Genomic DNA, 17504 nt, shown 5'->3' on the forward strand with positions numbered 1-17504 from the left:
ATCACATCAGCCTCTTGATTTTTATGTTCAGGACACAATAAAATGAAAATACTCAGTACCCTCAAAATTGACCCCAATGGTTCCTAGCCAGTTATCAAGCTAAGGAGGGTTCAGAAGAGATTTACCAGGATGTTGCTGGGTGTGGAAAGTTAGATTGGATAGGCTGGGACATTTTTCACTAAAGTGTAGGAAGTTGAGAGACCCTCTGATACAAGTTGATAAAATATTGAGAGAGTGATAGTTGTCTTTTGCCTAGGATGGGGATTTCAGGACTAGGGGGCACATTTTTAAGTTGAGGGGAGAGAGATTTAAAAAGACATGAAGCAAAATTTTTTTTTACGCAGACGGTGGTCCACATGTAAAATGAACTTCCTGAGAAAGTGGTGGATGCGGGTACAATTAGAATGTTTAAAATACATTTGGACAGATACATGAATAGGAAAGGATTGGAGGGATATAGGCCAGGAGCAGGTAGGTGGGATTAGTTCAGTTTGGAATTATGTTTGGCATGGACTGGTTGGACTGAAGGGTCTTTTTCTGTGTTCTGTGACTCTGACTCTCTAACCAGTACCAGACTCTTTGAATAATCAATACTGTACATGAGGTTTACAGCTTAAACAAAAGACTTAACAATTTATGAACAATACAGTAGTTTCAGCAGACACTTCATCTGACAAAGGAGCAGTGCTCCAAAAACTTGTGATTTCAGATAAACCTGTCGGACTATAACCTGGTGTCATGTGACTTCTGAATTTCTCCACCCCAGACCAACTGGCACTTCCACAGCATAACTTTCACAGAGCAAAGTTAAACCATAAGGTCATCTAATAAAACCTAATCTTCTTTGGTTCTAGCCCCACTCTCAAACAAAGACAGATAAGTAGACACAGTTAAGGGATAAATCAGAAGGGAAACATAAATGAGATATAACTGGGCAGTTCACTTTAGCGGACTCCACGATCCGTAGCATTACTGGCACACAGGATTATGTCTTGCTTGGTTTCTGACAACCCCGATGCATGTAGGTGGCTCCAAGGAGTATTCATTTAATTCTTATAATGGAAATTCTATTCCCCCGACCTTTTAATAAGTTGATAATGAGAAGACAGCCAGGGAGGAATCAAATCTTCAACCTGTACAGTTGGTTCTGCTGTAACATGCGTTTCTCCAACATAATTTGGATATAACACGATTGAAGAATTTAGACTACTATTTGTAGGACGTGAATTTTTCTTATGTGCGTTGGCTGTAACGCGATTCCGGTCCCATTGGTTTAAATGGTGCTGCTATTTCGCGAATTTCTTTTAACATGGGATCATGTGGGAAAGGAACTATTGCATTATGTCAGAACAGACTGTCGATTCAGAAGGCACAATCCTTGTGCTTTAAACACAGTTCAAAAACCAGTCTCTCCCTGCCAGACTAAGCATCTCCTCACAAGGTCCTGATTAATATTCAACATCTGGCACCTGCTTGACTATAAGGCCCCTCCAAAGATGAAGTGTCTACAGCGTACTTTCTTTTTAAAACAAGAAATACCAGCAATTAACCTTCAGGTCTGGCTTTAAAAACAAAATAAAGTTTGTTTTTCTTTTATAAACACAAGCTGCTGCTCACAATCCCAAGGTCGCCTTTTAGGTCTCAACTCACAATTCACAGCTCCAAATTAAAAATAAGAAAAAGAATAAAATAAAATAGTGGAAAATATATGACGGTTCTAATATGTTTAAACGTCTTACGAATAAAGAAAAATATCATGAAAATAAGCATGGCGAGTAGAAGGATACTTATTCCCCCATTCCTTTATATTCCATATTGTCAGTTGGATCCAGGCAAGTTGATTTATATTGAGGAATCACAAACTTGCTCTTTCCACTATATATGTTACAGCTGTTACTTGTAAAGTTTGGGCAATTCATTTTTTAACAAACAATTTTAACCTAAAAAATATTAATTATGTTATAGACAATAACATGTTTTCATTTTATTCAATAATTTTTATTTCCTGCCTCTGTAAGTTACTAATCCCTATTAGGTGATTATCAGAAGGCAGGAAATCATTTCCAGATAATATGACTGCTTTCTTTTTCTCCTTTTTGTTTTAAAAGAAACGTAATTCTACCTGACAACCATGACAAAACTTCCAGAATCGGATTAATTTTATATTTGCATGCTGCCTCAGACAGCACTTGGTGCAGCAGACATTGGTGCTGAGTTCTCTCTCTGCTTCATTTTGTAAAGGCAGAATACCTCACAAATTAAAAGTTTTCGGATTTGATTCTTCCATAAAGTCATCTGATCTGGATAGCAGTCAGGTTCATAAATTGTCTTGGGCAAAGAAGACTGATTTTGACCATATTCTCTGCAGGTTTAATAGCCAAGTTTCTGTCCTGTTCTGGGTCAATCTTAGATCTGACCTGAATAAAGTTGAGGCAACCTACTGGTACATCAATTAGTGTTTTGCTCAAATGTTCCAGACCATCCGGTATATTGCACTTGTTTTGAGCATTTGTAATTTAAATATTGTCGGCAACATCAATCCTTTGAGATTAGAGCAACGAATAGTGCGCTGAAATCTTTAAAAACTGGGCTCAGTTTTAAGAAATGAAGTCCAAACAATTTGGCTTAACAGAGCTTTTCTGTTCTGCACAGAATTTAAGCATTAAGGGGCCATATGTATAAACTAATGGCAACAAAATAGGAAAAGCAGACTGTATCCTTTAACTTAAGGACTGATAATAAAATGAAATGGTTGCCAAGGTGATGAAACAAGAAAGAAATAGGCTCTTTTCGACAAACAGAATTCAGGGCTATTACAAATGCACAAAGAAAAAATGTACAGATGATTGTGGGGTGGGGACTGGATTTGAGATATATGAAGGTCTTCTGATTGAAACTGTTATTCCATCTTTATTTTTCCGAAGGTGGGAATACCACATCAGTATTTTACTTTAAGGTGGAACTGTAAAACATAAGGTCTTTTCATCAAACATGTCAGCTACGAGCAACATTTATAGTGTTTACATTTGAAATGAATGTGACCATCATTTCTGGTGCCCATATATTCAGTGAGATTTGCTCTGCTGTGCCTCTTGCTGCTAGTTTTATTTGAAGCAGTTCCAAATTTGGGTTTTGTTTGAAGCAGTTCCAAATTTGGATTTTGTTTGAAGCAGTTGCAAATTTGAAAGTGAATATTTCTTTCTGAGTACAGTTTGTCAGGTAGATTTGTGAAAGCTGCATTATAACTCTGAGCAAAGGCACTTTAATTCAGAAATAGTCATGTCGAGGTTGTCTTGGGTGGTTTCTTTTGCTTGGAGCACAAGGTATGGCTTTCAGCCCAAGTGACTGCCAGGTTCCCTGGTTTACTTTTCTGAAAATAGTTTCTTCATGATCAAATGACACTGTAAGCAAAAATAGCAACAATATTTTAATTAGATTCAAATATTTTTACAAATGTTTTCAAATCTGATTGCACTCTGCAAACTGAAAATTGTCGGTACAAATTATTTTCCCTTCAGTTGTTCATTTATCCCATCTTAAAAGCTGTTTCAATTCTCACCTTTTTACCTTATGTTCTTTTGTTAGGATAAAAATGTTAATTTGATCTAATATTTTCATCTTTGGAAATTAGTTTGATGCTAAAGACTTTGATTCCAGGGCACAGCTCTTCTTTTGTTATTCATATTTTCTCCAGATGTATCTTGTATTTCTTGCCCATGATGATTCCCTTTGATTTTACAACATGAAACCTTTAGCCATTTAATCTGTGCAATCCTCTGCTGTTATCATAAATTTTTGTTCTTCCTCCTATTCTCCATAACTGGCTAACCAACCCTGCTGCACCCCTTTATCACTTGCTCAAAACCAGATCTGGTAAAAGATCAATGAAATGTTCAGTCTGATTTTCTCTTGCAAATGTTACCAGATGTGTATTTTGATTTTTGAGCATTCTTTATTTTTATTTCAGATTTACAGCACGTGCACCATTTGCTGTTGAACTACCCCATTACATATATTGATTTATATTATGCCTTTACATTAATTTATATAATGCCTTTAAATACTATAAGGCACTTCAGAGAATTAGAAGGATGTAATGTAAAAATGACAAGTGGTTATAGAACAACTGTTCAGTTACAGCAATGTGCTATTGTGGGTCTATTTCTTTAGCAAAAATGAATGGGTCAGAAATAAATCTGAGGATGCAGTGTGCTTATTAGTCTCAAAATTTCTTCATAATCTAATAGGATCTAGCTGTCCAACTAGAACTAGGGAATAGATGATGGTTTTATGTTAGTTAATGGATGATTGGATAAAAAACAGTATAAATATGGAGAAACAAGCAATCAGTGAGTTGTATGTTTAGGCTGGAATTAAAGCAAGTAGAAAAGTAAATGTCTGGACTTTGTCTAACCAACTCTTAACCTCTGGTCTCTATCATTCTACTCTAAAAAGATATTTAACATCTATCTGTAAGAAAATCTTAGAATGGTTAAACAAACACTTTTAAAAGTTAATATAAACTTTTGTTAAGCATATTTGTGTGAATATGGAATTGGGACTGTAACATTGGTCTATCAACTTTATAATTTAATACAGATCAAATCAAAGACTGTGGCACAGTGTGTTGAATATTACTATACTTGGAAAAAGGTCTTGCGATTAGGTCGAAAACACAGGACCCGTCTTGCAGAAATGGAGGCAGAGAGAATGGTAAGTAGAAATCTGAATATGAAGGAGTCAGTGATCACATGTTATTAGATTTTAAAACAGGTGGTCAACTGTTTATTTTCAAGGTGAGCATTTATTACTTGATCAATATATATTAGTTAATCGTGGTAGATGAGTTTAAGTCAGGTGCAGGCAAGGTACTGAACATGTACAAAAGGCAAATACCATGACATTGAAAATCGAAAACATAAATAGAAAATGCTGGAAATGGTGAACACGCCATCTGACTATGGACTGTTTCCAGTATTTTTGTTTAAATTGCTGAGAATTTATAGTCAGTCTATTCTTGAATAATGGTAGTCCTCTGTGGTTAATACTGCTAAGAGGCTGGTGAAATTTTGATTGACGTTGATTTGGAATCGTGTATCTGAAGAAATGATACTAATGATTTAAGATGTGTAAATTACCTAAGGCAGTCTGTTTAAACAGTCCTATTAATTTAATCCATTCATTAAGGAAATTTAATTGAATTGATTAGTTGTTGAGGACATGTATTTAGATTAGATTAGATTAGATTACTTTACAGTGTGGAAACAGGCCCTTCGGCCCAACAAGTCCACACCGACCCGCCGAAGCGCAACCCACCCATACCCCTACATTTACCCCTTACCTAACACTACGGACAATTTAACATGGCCAATTCACCTGACCTGCACATCTTTGGACTGTGGGAGGAAACCGGAGCACCCGGAGGAAACCCACGCAGACACGGGGAGAATGTGCAAACTCCACACAGTCAGTCGCCTGAGGCGTGTTGTTGAGAGCTTGTGTCGGCCTCAATTATAAAGTTGATTTTACATGTATATTTGAGTTTTCTTTTATGACTCTCTTTTCCTTTGAAGTTCATCAAATTTGTTTTTACACAAGGACATAACAATTGGTGCAGATTCTAGCACCATTACTGCCAGTTCTATTATAGTCAAGGAGAAATGTGTTCATTTCAGTGGGAGATGGAGAATCACAGGGGTTGAATGTTACCACCATCTTCCTTGATATCTGAAACATAAAAGTATTTTTTGAACAGCTTTAACTTTTTAAATCTCCAAATGTTTTATACATTTGCAGGGAGGTAGGAATATGAAAAATGGAGAATTTAGCGTGTGATTTGTACATCAGAAAAGGAGAACAGAGATGACCTTCTGTTATTGTAACCTCATAGAGACCACAAGAGGAAAAGACTGCAGTGTATGATGAAGGGAGTGAAAAGCAAGACTGCAAAAAGAAAGGAGGGTAGGCAATTCAGGGAGGAGGATATATGAGGGTTTTGGTTTAAATTATTAAGCATGAGTAGTCATGTGGTTTTAACTTTCTCTCTGCCGTAAGGGGATTAGCCAGGGTCTTGGAGAGCTTGTACATGACGAGGAATTTAACAAGATGGAAGGATATTGTTAGGTTGAAACATGTTTCTGGCCTTTGTACCATAAATTATCTATTTGGCTAATGTGCCTATGCTATCTGGTAAGTAATGATCTGAGTAGGTATCAGTACTTCAGGTCCACATCAAAGTACTCTTCAAATGCGGAAAGGCAAACCGTGATCCAGACTCCGCCACCCTCTGGGGAAAGAAAACTGTCCACAATTTCCCACTAATCCTGTATCATTCACTTCTAAATTCATGCCTTTGTTACTGAGCACTCTATTAAGGAAATGGGCTCTCTTTGGAGAGTCTAGGATCAGAAAGTCTAATTCAAGTTAAGGGGTCATCCATTTAAGACACGAGGAGCAATTCTTTTCTCTGAGGGTCATGAATCTATGGAATTCTTTATCACAGAGACCAGTTGAGGCTGCATCCTGAAGAATATTCAAGGCTGAGATTGACATAATAGTAAGGGCATTAAGGGGCATGTGGAAAAAGATGGAAGGTGTGTTGAGGGTTATCAGATCAACTATGATCTCATTGAATGGTGAATCAGACTCGATGGACAGAATGGCTTACTTCTGCTCCTGCATCTTATGAAACAGTCCCAACTTGTTTCCCTCAGCTAACATTTTCCCGTCATGGAAGCACTCTCCAGTCTCTCTTGTACTGTCACTAGTATATTCACATTCTTCCTGTCATACACTGATGGAATGTACACAATACTTTGGCTGTGGCCTCATTATTATTTTATATTTATTATTGCTGATTCAAGGACTGGATTCTATACTTTTTCCCCACCAGTGGATTTGAAGGCAGGTGGCCTTCCTGTCGCCTAACCATCTACTTCCTCCCTAGCTGAAACATTATACGGGTAGGATGGTAAAGGCACTGGGCAACCCATCTCCATCATACCTGTCAAGGTCTTGAAGTGACCAATTAATCACCAGTTAAGGACCTCATTCTACTGCTAGATATATTTCATCTGCTGCAGAGGCAGGCCCTGGCTGTCTGGGAAATCTACCAGCTTTAGCTTCATGGCTTCTGATGAGACAGTGGATGAGGAATCCTCAGTGATGGGACTCCTGGGTTCATGATGACAAGCCCTCTTTCTGCCTCTCCCTCTATCCATTTTAATCCTACTCTCTGTCTTCAAACTGGCTCCACACACTTTTCCTGAGACCCTTGACCCCTAACTTACATGGGTTTCATGGCATGGTGGGGTTGCCTGTAGCTCCAGTGCCAGATGAAGCTGATAGTTCTTCAACTGGTAACTTGCTAAAGCAGGAATTCATCCTGAGAATGGAACAGAAATATCACGTTAAACCAATTCATGGTCCTGTCAGCATTCAGTTGCTGCAGGTAGCCATTTATATCATGAATGGGCTGCACCCCGCGACCTTTTAGCTGGGTTTAGGAGGCAGGGAACACAGTGCCATAAAATGCAGTCCAATGCCTCGCAATAAAGGGTGCCTTCTTAGCTACCTGCCATAGAGTCATAGAGATGTACAGCATGGAAACAGACCCTTCGGTCCAACCCGTCCATGCCGACCAGACATCCTAACCCAATCTAGTCCCACCTGTCAGCACCCGGCTCATATCCATACACGTACCACCCTCTGCGTGAAAACGTTGCCCCTTAGGTCTCTTTTATATCTTTCCCCTCTCACCCTAAACCTATGCCCTCTAGTTCTGGACTCACCGACCCCAGGGAAAAGGCTTTAGCTATTTATCCTATCCATGCCCCTCATAATTTTGTAAACCTCTATAAGGTCACCCCTCAGCCTCCGACGCTCCAGGGAAAACAGCCCCAGCCTGTTCAACCTCTCCCTTTAGCTCAGATCCTCCAACCCTGGCAACATCCTTCTAAATCTTTTCTGAACCCTTTCAAGTTTCACAACATGAAAGCATACCAAACGCCGCCTTCACTATCCTATCTACCTCCGATTCCACTTTCAAGGAGCTATGAACCTGCACTTCAAGATCTCTTTGTTCAGCAACACTCCCTAGGACTTTACCATGAAATGTATAAGTCCTGCTAAGATTTGCTTTCCCAAAATGCAGCACCTTACATTTATCTGAATTAAATTCCATCTGCCACTTCTCAGCCCATTGGCCCATCTGGTCCAGATCCTGTTGTAATCTGAGGTAACCTTCTTCATTGTCCACTACACCACCAATTTTGGTGTCATCTGCAAACTTACTAAGTGTACCTCTTATGCTCACATCCAAATCATTTATGTAAATGACAAAAAGTAGAGGATCCAGCACTGATCCTTGTGGCACTCCACTGGTCACAGGCCTCCATTCTGAAAAACAATGCTCCACCACCACCCTCTGTCTTCTACCTTTGAGTCAGTTCTGTATCCAAATTGCTAGTTCTCCCTGTATTCTGTGATATCTGACCTTGCTAATCAGTGTCCCATGGGGAACCTTGTCGAGCGTCTTACTGAAGTCCATATAGATAACATCTACTGCTCTGCCCTCATCAATCTTCTTTGTTACTTCTTCAAACGCACGCACAAAGCCATGCTGACTACCCCGAATCAGTCCTTGCCTTTCCAAATACATGTACATCCTGTCCCTCAGGATTCCCTCCAACAACTTGCCCACCACTGAAGACAGGCTCACCAGTCTCTAGTTCCCTGGCTTGTCTTTACTGCCCTACTTAAACAGTGGCACGATGTTTGCCAACCTCCAGTCTTCCGGCACCTCACCTGTGACTATCGATCATACAAATATCTCAGCAAGAGGCCCATCAATCACTTCTCTAGCTTCCCACAGAGTTCTCGGGTACAGCTGGTCAGGTCCTGGGGATTTATCCACTTTTAACCGTTTCAAGACATCCAGCACTTCCTCCTTTGTAATCTGGACATTTTGCAAGTTGTCACCATCTATTTCCCAACAGTCTATATCTTCCATATCGTTTTCTACAGTAAATATTGATGCAAAATATTCATTTAGTATCTCCCCCATTTTCTGTGGCTCCACACAAAGGCCGCCTTGCTGATCTTTGAGGGACCCTATTCTCTCCCTAGTTACCCTTTTGTCCTTAATATATTTATAAAAACCCTTTGGATTCTCCTTAATTCTATTTGCCAAAGCTATCTCATGTCCCCGTTTTGCCCTCCTGATTTCCCTCTTAAGTATACTCCTACTTTCTTTATACTCTTCTAAAGATTCACTCGATCTATCCTGCTTCCTTCTTTTTCTTAACCAAATCCTCAATTTCTTTAGTCATCCAGCATTCCCTATACCTACCAGCCTTCCATTTCACCCTGACAGGAGTATACTTTCTCTGGATTCTTGTTGTCTCAGTTCTGAAGGCTTCCCATTTTCCAGTTGTCCCTTTACCTGCGAACATCTGCCTCCAATTAGCTTTCGAAAGTTCTTGCCTAATACTGTCAAAACTTGCCTTTCTCCAATTTAGGACTTCAACTTTTAGATCTGGACTATCCCTTTCCATCACTATTTTAAAACAAATAGATTTATGGTAGCTGGTGCCAAAGTGCTCCCCCACTGACACCTCAGACACCTGCCCTGTCTTATTTCCCAAGAGTAGGTCAAGTTTTGCACCTTCTCTAGTAGGTACATCCACGTACTGAATCAGAAGATTGTCTTGTACACACTTAAGAAATTCCTCTCCATCTAAACCTTTAACACTATGGCAGTCCCAGTCGATGTTTGGAAAGTTAAAATCCCCTACCGTAACTACCCTATTATTCTTACAGATAGCTGAGATCTCCTTACAAGTTTGTTTCTCAATTTCCCTCTGACTACTGGGGGGTCTATAATACAATCCTAATAAGGTGATCATCCCTGTCTTATTTCTCGGTTCCCTGTTACCTTCAGAGATCTGTGGGCATTCCACTTCAATGTTCCTCTGTTACTCTACAATTCTTGGGGCATTCGATCCTTTGCATTTGCAAATATGCAGTCTGAAATCTATTTTGGACTTCTGAAATTGCGCTGCTCTAAATGCAGCAAGCCTATGGCATTCTGCACTTCACTACACATAGATGTTTTCTAATATGTGGACCTTTGACCTAAGGCTGGTGCCAAAAATGATTTTTTTTAAGCTGTCACAAAGGGGGCTGCACAACAGCCTTTCTGATCACTTAATCCTGTCTTTGAGGATGGCAGGGTCTGTGGCAATACTGCAAATTTAAACTCTTTGCTGACAAGATGCTCACAGAAACACCAACAGGCACTTGCAGGAGTCTGGTCAGTTTTAAATGAGGCTCAAGATTGAGTCTACTTGCTTTGACGTGGATCATTATTTTTATTCTGACTGTGTCAACAGTTTTTTCCAATTTTGCCCTCCATAGTTTTTCCAATTATAGGTCTTTTGAAATGTATGCTTATACAGCTGTCAGTTCCCTGTTCAAGTCCCATTACTTCCATGCCATATTAGATTTTTAAAATATAATCTGCTGAAAATTGGACTTTATTTTCCTTTTATTTTTTATAAATAATATTGGGCAAAGTGAAAGATGCAGTTTGGTAGAATGTAAAAGGGAGTTTTATACTACTTTGTGTGACGTAAAATTCATACCAGGTTTTCATCATAGAGTCATCACAGCATGAAATCATACCTTTCAATCTAATTCATCCACACCGATAAGGTATCTGAAACTGAACTAATTCCATTTGTCTCCATTCGGCCGATTTTGCTCTAAATCTTTCTGATCCATACCTGTCCAAATGTCTTTTTAAATGTTGCCTCTACCACTTTGCAGGTTCCAACATCTTAAAAAACATGTAGACAAGTCTATGAATAGGGAAAGTTTAGGGGAATATGTGCTAGATGCAGGCAAGTGGGACTAGTTTAGTTTGGGAAACTTGCTCGACATGGACGAATTGGATCAATGGGTCTGTTTCCGTGCTATATGACTCTGTGACTTCCTCTGGCATCAGTGCAATCCATGTAATTTAAGTACTTATTGTATATTTGCTTCATAAATGGATTTATTTCCTCAACTCCATTTCAGATTTCAAATATTAATGCGATGACATTATCCATTAACAGTAATCCTAAATCATATTTCATAATGTAGTTATATTTTCATTTGATCAAATTCAGATTCTTTGTCCTTCAATTGCAAGTGTCAGTGTTAAGATCTGATATAAGCTTATAAAGAAAAATGATCTATCCACACTTAAATGCAGTATTATTCCGTTAATTATGTACCAATTACATTTATTTGCCTCTACAGTAAACTCTGTTTATGAATGGTTGCATTGGAGTTTTGAGACTGAGGAACTGAATACATTTTACAGTGATTCAACTACTGATTTGACAGATGGTTATTCAAAGTATTCAACATCAGAGACGCTTACGACACACATTGTTACTATTTTCAGAAGCAAGTAATATGGATCATTTCTAAAGCCATAGTCAAAGTTGCTGGGTCAGGGATGTCTCTGATCAAGTCTACAGGATTTTTATGGGGAAGGGAGAGCAGCCAGAATGCATGGTACACATCAGTACCAATGACATAGGTAGGGAAGGGGAGGAGGACCTGAAAAGAGAATATAAGAAGTTAGATTGGAAACTAGAAGGCAAGACGAGCAGCGTTAGTAATCTCAGGATTACTACCGGTATCACATGCTAGTGAGGCTAGGGATAGAGAAAGAGTGCAGATGAACACGTGGCTGCAGGGCTGGTGTAGGAGGGAGGGCTTCAGGAATGTGGATCATTGGGATATCTTCGGGGGAACTTGGACTTGGACAGAAGGATTTGTTGCACCTGAACTAGAGGGGCACCAATATTCTGGGTGGGAGGTTTGCTAGACCTCTTCAGGAGGGTTTAAACTAGATTGGCGGGGGATGGGAACCTGAACGACAGGTCAGATGATGGAGTAAGTAGTGAACAGCCAGATACAGCGTGCAGAGAGTCTATGAGGAGGAACAGGCTCTTGATTGGGCAAAGGTGCAGTGAGTGTGATGGGTTGAAGTGTGTCTATTTTAATGCAAGAAGTATCAGGAATAAGGGTGACGAACTCGGAGTATGAATCACTACTTGGAACTGTGGTGTTATGGCCATTACGGAGACTTGGATATCACTGGGGTAGGAATGGTTGTTGGATGTTCCAGGGTTTAGATGTTTCAAAAGGAATGGGGGAAAAGGTAAAATATATGGAGGAGTGGCATTGCTGATTAGGAATAGTATCACAGCTGCAGAAAGGGAGTTCGTCAAGGAAGGTTTGTCAACAGAGTCAGTATGGGTGGAAGTCAGAAACAGGAAAGGTGCAGTCACTTTATTGGGAGTTTTCTACAGGCTCCCCGATAGCAACAGAGAGACAGACAAACAGAGGAGCCGACTGGGAGGCAGACTTTGGAAAGATGCAGAAGTAACAGGGTTGTTGTCACGGGTGACTTTAACTTCCCTAATATTGATTGTAACCTCCTTAGTTCATATAGTTTGGATGGAGCAGTTTTTGTCAAGTGTGTCCAGGAAGGGTTCCTGACACAATATTTAGAAAGGCTGACTGGAGGGGAAGCCATATTGGATTTGGTGGTTGGCAATAAACCACGGCAGGTATCAGATCTCTCGGCGGGAGAACATTTTGTGATAGTGATCACAACTCCCTGACCTTTACTATACTTGTGGAGGGGGATAGGAGCAGATGGTATGGGAAAGTTATCTAATTGGGGGAGGGGGAATTACAATACTATTAGACAGGAACTGGGTGGCCGAAATTGGGAACAGAATTCTCAGGGAAATGGACAACAGAAATGTAGGAGTTGTTTTGGAAGCACTTGCTCATAGTACTGGACAGTTTTGTCCCACTGAGGCAAGGAAGGGATGATAGGTTGAAAGAACCTTGGGTGACAAGGGATGTGCAACATCTTCTTCCTAGTCAAGAGGAAGAAGGATGTTTACTTAAGATTGAGGAGACAGGATCAGACAGGGCTTTAGAGGGTTACAAGATAGCCAGAAAGGAACTGAAGAATGGATTTAGGAGAGCTAGAAGTGAACATGCAACAGCCTTAGGGGCTAGGATTAAGGAAGACCCTCGGGCGTTCTACACTTATGTGAGGAACAAGAGGATGGCCAGAGTGAGGGAGGCCTGATCAGGGATAGTGGCGGGAACTCCTGCCTGAAGTTGGAGGAAGGAGGGGAGGTCCTTGACGAATACTTTGCTTTAGTATTCACTACTGAGAGGGACCTTGATGTTTCTGAGGACAGTGTGAAACTGACTGATAGGCTGGAACAGGTTGATTTTGGAAGGAGGATGTGCTGAAAATTTTGAAGAACTTAAGGTTAGATAAATCCCCGGGCCAGATGGGGTATACCCTGGGTCACTACAGGAAGTGAGGAAAGAGATTGGTGCACCTTTGGTGATGTTCTTTGCGTCCTCACTGTCCACTGGAGTAGTGCCACATGATTGGAGGGTGGCAGATGTTATTCCTGTGTTCACGAAAGGAAATAGAGATAATCCTGGGAAATACAGACCAGTCAGTCTAAGGTGGGTAATGGCAAAGTATATGAGAGGATTCCGAGAGACAGGATTTATGATTACTTGGAAAACCATAGTTTGATTAGAGATAGTCAACATCGCTTTGTGAGGGGCAGATCATACCTCACAAACCTTATTGAATTATTTGAGGTTGTGACAAAACACATTGAAGGTAGAGCAGTGGATGGTGTACATAGATTTTAGCAAGGCATTTGATAAGGTTCCCCATGGTGGGCTCATTCAGAAAATAAGGCGGCATGGGATACAGGGAAATCTGACAGTCTGGATACTGAATTGGCTTGCCCATAGAAGACAGAGGGTGGTAGTAGATGGAAAGTATTTAGCCTGGAGTTCAGTAACCAGTGGTGTTAAAGCAAGGATCGGTTCTGAAACCTCTGCTCTTTCTGATTTTTACAAGTAATTTAGATGAGGAAGTGGAAGGGGGAGTTATTAAGTTCGCTGATGACACGATTGGTGGAGTTGTGGATAGTGTGGAGGGCTGTTGTAGGTTGCAACGGGACATTGACAGAATGCAGAACTGGGCTGATAAGTGGCAGATTGAGTTCAACCTGGAAAAGTGTGAAGTCATTCATTTTGTAAGGTCAAATTTGAATACAGTGTTAAAGGTAGGATTCTTGGCAATGAGGAGGAACAGAGGGATCTTAAGGTCTATGTCCATAGATCCCTCAAAGTTGCCACCCAAGTTGATAGGGTTGTTTTGAAAGTGTATGGTATGTTGATTTCGTTAGCGGGGGGATTGAGTTTAAGAGCCACGAGGTTATGCGGGCAGCTGTACAGAGCACTGGTTAGACCACATTTGGAATATTGTGTTCTGTACTGGTTACCTCATTACAGGAAAGATGTGGAAGATTAGGAGAGGGTGCAGAGGAAATTTACCAGGATACTGCCTGAACTGGTGGACATGCTTTCTGAAGAAAGGTTGAGGGACTTGGGGCTTTTCTAATTGGAGTGAAGGAGGATGAGGGTGACTTGATAGAGGTGTACAGGATGTTGAGAAGCATAGCTAGAGTGGATGGCCAGAGACATGTTCCCATAGCGGAAATGTCTATCATGAGGGGGCATAATATTGGAGGAAGGTTTTGGGGAGATGTCAGGGGTAGCTTCTTGACAGTGCTGGGTGTATGGAATGCACTGCCAGTAATAGTTGTAGAGTCAGATACATTAGGGACAGTTAAGCGACTCTTGGATAGACACATGGAAGATAGTACTATGAGTGGTATGTAGGTTAGTCCAATCTTTAGAGTAAGATAAAAGGCCAGCACAACATCAAGGACCAAAGGGCCTGCACTGTGCTGTTCTATGTTCCTCACTACTGCTTTGCCATGAGCCTCAATGACTTGATATAACTTGAGAATTTAATTTTCAAAGATTTGTCCTCTTAACACATCTCTCTACTGAGACCCAAAACATAAAATCATTGGCTCAATCTAGCAAACTGGACAATGTTTGATCAACTCTTATAGACTGAACCAGAATTGCACTGGTGACCAAGTGCTATTTTTTTCTGTTCCACAATTTTCTTGAACAGAATTGTCTTTGTTTTGATCTTTGTTGATTTATTTAGCAAATGCAAAAATAATTGTTTTGCCCCCACTAGCTGGTCAAGAGGTTTCCTGTTAGATGGAACTGCATTTTTAAAAGCCATTTAATATTTCTGTTAATTGATTGACATCTTATCTCTTAACAGTCCATCTCTAATTTTATCATGCTGTGTCAAATCAAATATTTGGTTAGTTTAGATCCTTTGTTGAAGAAGATGTGTGATTTCATATCAATTTCATAATGTAAGTCAGTAAATATTGTTAAGGAAATAATGAAAATTTTCTCAATGCATTTAGCAACAACATTTCGATACCAAGCAGCTGACCCTGCTATGAATTTCTCAGAAATATTTGAGAAATTAGTATCAAATTATTTCCAACAAATCCTGCATTTTTTTTAATGAATGTATTTCCCTACCAAATGCATGATTTGAAATAAATTTACCCATCAATGTCTGAGAACTGTTAAGCTTTAAATACCTTTTATTTGCTTGGACAGCTGCAACCACAATCTACTACATGTCTTTCATCAGGAAAAACTTCAGAAGACTATGTAAATAATCTTGCAAATAATCTGCGATAAATTCTCAAACTGGGAATGGTGACTGAAAATGAAAAACTTCTCCATGGAGTGAAATTGGTAGTAAACATTATCAGAACGTTGTCATGCTCTGATAAGATTCCTTGAAAACTCTAACATAAAAACTTGTTCCTAGAAGATCAGTGCATGGAGTAGTCTGTTTTGATGTTCAGAGCTAAATTTGTCATTGCATCAAATTGTCGTCCATTGTTGTATCAATTGTCCAATAGTGATGAACTTGAATAATGTTTATTTCACAAACTATGCTTGATCACATCTTTGTTTTTTGACTGAGTAAAGCAAGTGATTGGTGACATTTTAAATTTGTTCAGTGTAACTATTTGTCTAGGGGTGAAATTATTAAATAATATTTAAATGTCAGTTGTATATTATTTGACATATCGACTGTCATTTATTCCATGTGGTGTTGAGTCTCCGCTGATTTGGTTATCTGAATGAATTTTTCATATCAACGAACAGATGTCAACCAGTTTGAATATCCTGTATCATCTTACAACTGCTGCATCAGCAGATTCATTTTCTAATTTAGACCCAAGGTTTTGCATCTGGACACCTTTTTATCAAAGATGATGCCAGAATTGGTGACTTTCTACACTTTTCACGGTACTCATGTATGCCTATACTTGAGTACATGTGACAATAAAATCTAATTCTAATTCTAAAACTGTCAGATCTAAGCAGCAACGGAAGGGCTATTTGTTACTTCTGAAATGCTAGCTTTTTAAGCAATAATACTCTCTTTTTAATTGATCATTGATTTTTAAAAAAAAATCCTATTATAATACTGAGAATGAATTTCTTTTCCCATACTCCATATTAGACACAAACATTTAGGAATGAAATTTAACCAGGGCCTCTAACGATACAATAGAGAGCTTAAGGTGAAGGAACCCCTGGGGACAGTGACCGTAGTATGATAGAATTCATCCTGCACTTTGAGAGGGAGAAACATTACAGTTCAAAGACAAGAGGGAGGAGTTGGCCAGAGTTGGTTAGAAGGGGAGTCTAGCAGGGAAGATAGTGGAGCAGCAATGGCAGGAATTTTGGAGGTGATTCAGGGGCACAGCAGAAATTCATCCCAAGGCAGAAGGAAGGGAAGGATAACACAACTATGGCTGACGAGGGAAGTCAGGGACAGCATAAAAACAAACAAAACATCATACAATGTGGTGAAGACGAATGGGAAGCCTTTTACAAACCAGTAGAGGACAACTTAAACAAAACACTCAGGAGAAGATGAAATAAGAGTATAAGCTAGGTAGCAATAAAACTAGATTGGAAGTGTTTTTGTTAGATATCTAAAAGGTAAGAGAGAGGCAAGAGTAAATAGTGGAATATTGGAAAATGAGACTAGAGTTGTCAATGGAACAAAAGAAATTCCAGGCACCCTCTACTCCCTGTGTTTTTTAAAAACAGTTTTTCCTCTCGTCCTTTCTATTCCCTTTCTGCCACTTAACTTGAATCACAGAGTCATAGAGATTTACAACATGGAAACATACCCTTTGGTCCAACCCGTCCATGCTGACCAGATATCCCAACCCAATCTAGTCCCACCTGCCAGCAACCAGCCCATATCCCTCCAAACCCTTCCTATTCATATACCCATCCAAATGCCTCTTAAATGTTGCAATTGTAGCAGCCTCCACCATTGCCCCTGGCAGCTCATTCCATACACATACCACCCTCTGCGTGGAAAAGTTGCCCCTTAGGTCTCTTTTATATCTTTCCCCTCTCACCCTAAACCTATGCCCTCTAGTTCTGGACTCCCTGACCCCAGGGAAAAGACTTTG

At 39.8% G+C, this 17504-nt stretch overlaps 1 protein-coding gene and 1 long non-coding RNA gene across 9 annotated transcripts in view; one reads left to right on the top strand and one right to left on the bottom strand.

The window, feature by feature from the left end:
* Window positions 1-17504, top strand: part of LOC122552789 (transcriptional-regulating factor 1) — a 290789-nt gene that overhangs the window by 260786 nt on the left and 12499 nt on the right. For all 8 annotated transcript variants that reach the window (XM_043695723.1, XM_043695728.1, XM_043695722.1 and 5 more), the window contains one exon: window positions 4600-4713. In XM_043695723.1, coding sequence (XP_043551658.1) covers window positions 4600-4713 — 114 coding nt within the window. The remainder of the gene's footprint in view (window positions 1-4599; window positions 4714-17504) is intronic.
* Window positions 1524-9991, bottom strand: LOC122552793. The gene is made up of 3 exons (XR_006312504.1): window positions 9935-9991; window positions 7290-7384; window positions 1524-3401 (listed from the first exon to the last, which is right to left on the bottom strand). It is a non-coding gene; the product is annotated as an uncharacterized LOC122552793 (long non-coding RNA).

Source organism: Chiloscyllium plagiosum, chromosome 9 (genome assembly GCF_004010195.1).
Source record: "Chiloscyllium plagiosum isolate BGI_BamShark_2017 chromosome 9, ASM401019v2, whole genome shotgun sequence".
Lineage (NCBI taxonomy): Eukaryota > Metazoa > Chordata > Chondrichthyes > Orectolobiformes > Hemiscylliidae > Chiloscyllium > Chiloscyllium plagiosum.